Source organism: Salmo salar, unplaced genomic scaffold, assembly GCF_905237065.1.
Source record: "Salmo salar unplaced genomic scaffold, Ssal_v3.1, whole genome shotgun sequence".
NCBI classification, from domain to species: Eukaryota; Metazoa; Chordata; class Actinopteri; order Salmoniformes; family Salmonidae; genus Salmo; species Salmo salar.
Genome location: NW_025547644.1, coordinates 7,501 through 14,788, shown reverse-complemented (window position 1 = coordinate 14,788; position 7,288 = coordinate 7,501). Strand labels below are relative to the sequence as shown.

Here is a 7,288-nt window from a genome sequence, read left to right as displayed (position 1 = left end):
GGTGTTACGGTACAGAGTCAATGTGGAGGCTATATACAGGGGGTACCGGTACAGAGTCAATGTGGAGGCTATATACAGGGGGGTACCGGTACAGAGTCAATGTGGAGGCTATATACAGGGTGTTACGGTACAGAGTCAATGTAACCCCTAAACAGCTGGGTGCTCCAGAGGGGTTGGCTAACAGCAGAAGACTCATTCTGTGAGTCAATACGGAGCAGAAGACCCATTCTGTGAGTCAATACGGAGCAGAAGACTCATTCTGTGAGTCAATACGGAGCAGAAGACCCATTCTGTGAGTCAATACGGAGCAGAAGACCCATTCTGTGAGTCAATACGGATGAATAAAGTGTGATTGTTACCTCGGTGATGTTGTTGATCTGATCCAGGGCCAGCTCTAACAGCTGGGGGTCTTGACTCTCGGTCAACAGTTTCAGAGCTGGGAGCCGTAGGCCTGGTTGGTCCAGGAGCAGGGACGACATGTATCTGATACACTGTAGGGAGAGGGGAGGGAGGAGGGAGGAGGGAGGGAGGGGGAGGGATGAGGAAGGAGAGAGGAGGGAGGAGATGGGAGGAGGGAGAGAGGGAGGGAGGGGGAGATGGGAGGAGACAGAGGGGAGGGAGGGAGGAGGGATGAGGAAGGGGAGGGAGGTAGGGATGAGGGGAGGGAGGGGGGGGGAAGGAGGGACGAGGCAGGAGGGAGGGAGGGAAGGGGGAGGGAGGGAGGGAGGGAGGAAGGGGAGGAGGGGATGAGGAAGGAGGGAGGGGAGGTAGGGAGGGGGAGAGGGGAGGAGGGAGGGAAGGGAGGAAGTAGGGATGAGGAAGGAGGAGGGATGAGGAGGGGGAGATGAGGAAGGTAAGGGGAGGGAAGGAGGGAGGGGGGAGGTAGGGATGAGGAAGGAGGGAGGGATGAGGAAGGAGGGAGGGGGAGGAAGGAGGGAAGGAGAGAGGAGGGAGGAGGGAGGGACACATGCAGTACATGTTAAAGAGAGTGGCACGCGGCTGCATGGTGCTGGCGGTAATATACGGACATCACAAGACAATCGGTTTCCCATCATGCTCCAGGGGTTTCATTCTATAGGCTTTAAATTAAAAGTGTGTTCAGAGTGAAACAGTCATCTCTCCTCCACACAAAGATTAGTATAGCTTAGGGACATTATTACCAGGAATATCACAAAGCTATTCACACAGAATACCATTATACTGTCTGGCTCTATACAGAATAACATTATACTACACAGAATACCATTATACTGTCTGGCTCTATACAGAATAACATTATACTACACAGAATACCATTATACTGTCTGGCTCTACACAAAATACCACTATACTACACAGAATACCATTATACTGTCTGGCTCTACACAAAATACCACTATACTACACAGAATACCATTATACTGTCTGGCTCTATACAGAATACCATTATACTGCACAGAATACCATTATACTACACAGAATACCATTATACTGTCTGGCTCTACACAGAATACCATTATACTGTCTGGCTCTATACAGAATACCATTATACTACACAGAATACCATTATACTGTCTGGCTCTACACAGAATACCATTATACTATACAGAATACCATTATACTGTCTGGTTCTACACAGAATACCATTATACTACACAGAATACCATTATACTGTCTGGCTCTACACAGAATACCATTATACTGCACAGAATACCATTATACTGCACAGAATACCATTATACTACACAGAATACCATTATACTGTCTGGCTCTACACAGAATACCATTATACTGTCTGGCTCTATACAGAATACCATTATACTACACAGAATACCATTATACTGTCTGGCTCTACACAGAATACCATTATACTGTCTGGCTCTACACAGAATACCATTATACTACACAGAATACCATTATACTGTCTGGCTCTACACAGAATACCATTATACTACACAGAATACCATTATACTGTCTGGCTCTATACAGAATACCATTATACTGCACAGAATACCATTATACTGTCTGGCTCTACACAGAATAACATTATACTGTCTGGCTCTACACAGAATACCATTATACTACACAGAATAACATTATACTGTCTGGCTCTACACAGAATACCATTATACTGTCTGGCTCTATACAGAATACCATTATACTACACAGAATACCATTATACTGTCTGGCTCTACACAGAATAACATTATACTGTCTGGCTCTACACAGAATACCATTATACTACACAGAATAACATTATACTGTCTGGCTCTACACAGAATACCATTATACTGTCTGGGTCTATACAGAATACCATTATACTGCACAGAATACCATTATACTGTCTGGCTCTACACAGAATACCATTATACTGTCTGGCTCTACACAGAATACCATTATACTATACAGAATACCATTATACTGTCTGGCTCTACACAGAATACCATTATACTATACAGAATACCATTATACTGTCTGGCTCTATACAGAATACCATTATACTGTCTGGCTCTACACAGAATACTATTATACTGTCTGGCTCTACACAGAATACCATTATACTACACAGAATAACATTATACTACACAGAATACCATTATACTGTCTGGCTCTACACAGAATACCATTATACTACACAGAATACCATTATACTGTCTGGCTCTATACAGAATACCATTATACTACACAGAATACCATTATACTACACAGAATACCATTAAACTGTCTGGCTCTACACAGAATACCATTATACTGTCTGGCTCTACACAGAATACCATTAAACTGTCTGGCTCTACACAGAATACCATTATACTGTCTGGCTCTACACAGAATACCATTATACTACACAGAATACCATTATACTGTCTGGCTCTACACAGAATACCATTATACTGTCTGGCTCTACACAGAATACCATTATACTGTCTGGCTCTACACAGAATACCATTAAACTGTCTGGCTCTACACAGAATACCATTATACTGTCTGGCTCTACACAGAATACCATTATACTACACAGAATACCATTAAACTGTCTGGCTCTACACAGAATACCATTATACTACACAGAATACCATTATACTGTCTGGCTCTATACAGAATAACATTATACTACACAGAATACCATTATACTGTCTGGCTCTACACAGAATACCATTATACTACACAGAATACCATTATACTGTCTGGCTCTACACAGAATAACATTATACTGTCTGGCTCTATACAGAATACCATTATACTACACAGAATACCATTAAACTGTCTGGCTCTACACAGAATACCATTATACTGTCTGGCTCTACACAGAATACCATTATACTACACAGAATACCATTAAACTGTCTGGCTCTACACAGAATACCATTATACTGTCTGGCTCTACACAGAATACCATCATACTACACAGAATACCATTATACTGTCTGGCTCTACACAGAATACCATTATACTACACAGAATACCATTATACTACACAGAATACCATTATACTACACAGAATACCATTATACTGTCTGGCTCTACACAGAATACCATTATACTGTCTGGCTCTACACAGAATACCATTATACTGTCTGGCTCTACACAGAATACCATTATACTACACAGAATACCATTATACTGTCTGGCTCTACACAGAATACCATTATACTACACAGAATACCATTATACTACACACTGTCCAGCTCTACACAAACACTGGTAGGTGTTACCTGTGCAGGTAGTTTGTGTTTGGAGGGGTAGAGGGAGCGGACCATGTTCATGATCTCCTGACCCAGGTCCAGTCCGATCTCTGACCCTTGACCTCTGCAGCATTCTATTAGGGTCGAGGTCAACACCACCCAGGGGTTACGCTCAGACTGAGCACTGAGGATGAGGCGCAGAAAAGACAGGTTACTTGTGTGGGTCTGGAAAATGTGTGTGTTTGTTCAAAACTGTAACCGAAGATAACTGAGAAGAGGAGGAGGGATGAGGAGAAGACAGGAGAAGAGGAGGAACAGAAGGAGGGATGAGGATGAGGAGAAGACAGGAGAAGAGGAGGAACAGAAGGAGGGATGAGGATGAGGAGAAGACAGGAGAAGAGGAGGAACAGAAGGAGGGATGAGGATGAGGAGAAGACAGGAGAAGAGGAGGAACAGAAGGAGGGATGAGGATGAGGAGAAGACAGGAGAAGAGGAGGAACAGAAGGAGGGATGAGGATGAGGAGAAGACAGGAGAAGAGGAGGAACAGAAGGAGGGATGAGGCTGAGGAGAAGACAGGAGTGTGTGTGTGTGTGTGTGTGTGTGTGAGAGCAGTGTGTGTGTGTGTGTGTGTGTGTGTGTGTGTGTGTGTGTGTGTGTGTGTGTGTGTGTGTGTTTGTAGACCAGTGTGTGTGTGTGTGTGAGACCAGTGTGTGTGTGTGTGTGTGTGTGTGTGTGTGTGTGAGACCAGTGTGTGTGTGTGTGTGTGTGTGTGTGAGACCAGTGTGTGTGTGTGTGTGTGTGTGTGAGACCAGTGTGTGTGTGTGTGTGTGTGTGTGTTGTTGTGTGTGTGTGTGTGTGTGTGTGTGTGTGTGTGTGTGTGTGTGTGTGTGGAGACCAGTGTGTGTGTGTGTGTGTGTGTGTGTGTGTGTGTGTGTAGACCAGTGTGTGTGTGTGTGTAGACCAGTGTGTGTGTGTGTGTGTGTGTGTGTGTGTGTGTGTGTGTGTGTGTGTGTGTGTGAGACCATGTGTGTGTGTGTGTGTGTGTGTGTGTGTGTGTGTGTGTGTGAGACCAGTGTGTGTGTGTGTGTGTGTGTGTGTGTGTGTGTGTGTGAGACCAGTGTGTGTGTGTGTGTGTAGACCAGTGTGTGTGTGTGTGTGTGTGTGTGTGTGTGAGACCAGTGTGTGTGTGTGTGTGTGTGTGTGTGTGTGTGAGACCAGTGTGTGTGTGTGTGTGTGTGTGAGACCAGTGTGTGTGTGTGTGTGTGTGTGTGTGTGTGTGTTGAGACCAGTGTGTGTGTGTGTGTGTGTGTGTGTGTGTGTGTGTGTGTGTGTGTGTGTGTGTGTGTGTGAGACCAGTGTGTGTGTGTGTGTGTGTGTGTGTGTGTGTGTGTGTGAGACCAGTGTGTGTGTGTGTGTGTGTGTGTGTGTGTGTGTGAGACCAGTGTGTGTGTGTGTGTGTGTGTGTGTGTGTGTGTGTGTGTGGAGACCAGTGTGTGTGTGTGTGTGTGTGTGTGTGTGTGTGTAGACCAGTGTGTGTGTGTGTGTGTGTGTGTGTGTGTGAGACCAGTGTGTGTGTGTGTGTGTGTGTGTGTGTGTGTGTGTGTGTGTGAGACCAGTGTGTGTGTGTGTTGTGTGTGTGTGTGTGTGTGTGTGTGTGAGACCAGTGTGTGTGTGTGTGTGTGTGTGTGTGTGTGAGACCAGTGTGTGTGTGTGTGTGTGTGTGTGTGTGTGAGACCAGTGTGTGTGTGTGTGTGTGTGTGTGTGTGTAGACCAGTGTGTGTGTGTGTGTGTGTGTGTGTGTGGAGACCAGTGTGTGTGTGTGTGTGTGTGTGTGTGTGTGTGTGTGTGAGACCAGTGTGTGTGTGTGTGTGTGTGTGTGTGTGTGTGAGACCAGTGTGTGTGTGTGTGTGTGTGTGTGTGTGTGTGTGTGTGAGACCAGTGTGTGTGTGTGTGTGTGTGTGTGTGTGTGTGTGTGTGTGTGTGTGTGTGAGACCAGTGTGTGTGTGTGTGTGTGTGTGTGTGTGTGTGAGACCAGTGTGTGTGTGTGTGTGTGTGTGTGTGTGTGTGTGTGTGTGTGAGACCAGTGTGTGTGTGTGTGTGTGTGTGTGTGTGTGTGTGAGACCAGTGTGTGTGTGTGTGTGTGTGTGTGTGTGTGTGTGTGTGTGAGACCAGTGTGTGTGTGTGTGTGTGTGTGTGTGTGTGTGTGTGAGACCAGTGTGTGTGTGTGTGTGTGTGTGTGAGACCAGTGTGTGTGTGTGTGTGTGTGTGTGTGTGAGACCAGTGTGTGTGTGTGTGTGTGTGTGTGTGTGTGTGTGTGTGTGTGTGTGTGTGTGTGAGACCAGTGTGTGTGTGTGTGTGTGTGTGTGTGTGTGTGTGTGTGTGTGTGTGTGTGTGTGTGTGTGTGTAGACCAGTGTGTGTGTGTGTGTGTGTGTGAGACCAGTGTGTGTGTGTGTGTGTGTGTGTGTGTGTGGTTGAATTCATTCTGCCACTGTGTCTTCTTATTGTCTCAGCCTTTAGGCCTACTGTATATATCACAGTGTCAAGGCATATGAACTAACAGGTATAGAGCAAATAACACAATTATCACAACACACAGGTTGGAATAGAACGTCTCCACCTCCTCCTTCTACCTCTCCTTCCCTCCTCCTTTCCCCACCTCTCCACCTCCTCCTCTCTACCTCTCCTTCCCTCCTCCTTTCTCCTCCTCTCCACCTCCTCCTTCTACCTCTCCTTCCCTCCTCCTTTTCCCCACCTCTCCACCTCCTCCTTCTACCTCTCCTTCCCTCCTCCTTTCTCCTCCCTCTCCACCTCCTCCTTCCACCTCTCCTTCCCTCCTCCTTTCTCCTCCTCTCCACCTCCTCCTTCTACCTCTCCTTCCCTCCTCCTTTCTCCTCCTCTCCACCTCCTCCTTCTACCTCTCCTTCCCTCCTCCTTTCTCCTCCTCTCCACCTCCTCCTTCTACCTCTCCTTCCCTCCTCCTTTCTCCTCCTCTCCACCTCCTCCTTCTAGCTCTCCTTCCCTCCTCCTTTCCCCACCTCTCCACCTCCTCCTTCTACCTCTCCTTCCCTCCTCCTTTCTCCCTCCTCTCCACCTCCTCCTTCTACCTCTCATTCACTCCCTCCTTTCTCCTCCTCTCCACCCTCCTCCTTCTAGCTCTCCTTCCCTCCTCCTTTCCCCACCCTCTCCCCCTCTCCTTCTCTCCCTCCTTCCACCTCCTCCTTCTACCTCTCATTCCCTCCTCCTTTCTCCCCTCTCTTTCTCTCCCTCCTTCCACCTCTCCTTCTCTCCTCCCTCTCCACCTCCTCCTTCTACCTCTCCTTCCCCTCCTCCTTTCTCCCCCTCTCTTTCTCTCCCTCCTTCCACCTCTCCTTCTCTCCTTCCCTCCTCCTTTCTCCCCCTCTCTCTCTTTCTCTCTCTCCTTCCCTCCTCCTTTCTCCTCCTCTCCACCTCCTCCTTCTACCTCTCCTTCCCTCCTCCTTTCTCCCCTCCTTCCAACTCTCCTTCTCTCCTCCTTTCCCCCTCTCCACCTCCTCCTTCTACCTCTCCTTCCCTCCTCCCTTTCTCCTCCTCTCTCTCCCTCCTTCCACCTCTCCTTCTCTCCTCCTCCTCTCTTTCTCTCCCTCC

The 7,288-nt window shown here is 47.3% G+C and overlaps 1 protein-coding gene across 1 annotated transcript in view; it reads right to left on the bottom strand.

Moving 5' to 3' along the window:
- Window positions 1-251: 251 nt before the first annotated feature.
- The window catches only part of LOC106593808 (neuroblastoma-amplified sequence-like), a 7,625-nt gene continuing 588 nt past the window's right edge, over window positions 252-7,288 (bottom strand). The window contains exons 2-3 of the mRNA XM_045711479.1: window positions 3,693-3,846; window positions 252-491 (exon numbers count right to left, since the gene is read on the bottom strand). Coding sequence (XP_045567435.1) covers window positions 267-491; window positions 3,693-3,846 — 379 coding nt within the window. The 3' untranslated portion in view covers window positions 252-266. The remainder of the gene's footprint in view (window positions 492-3,692; window positions 3,847-7,288) is intronic.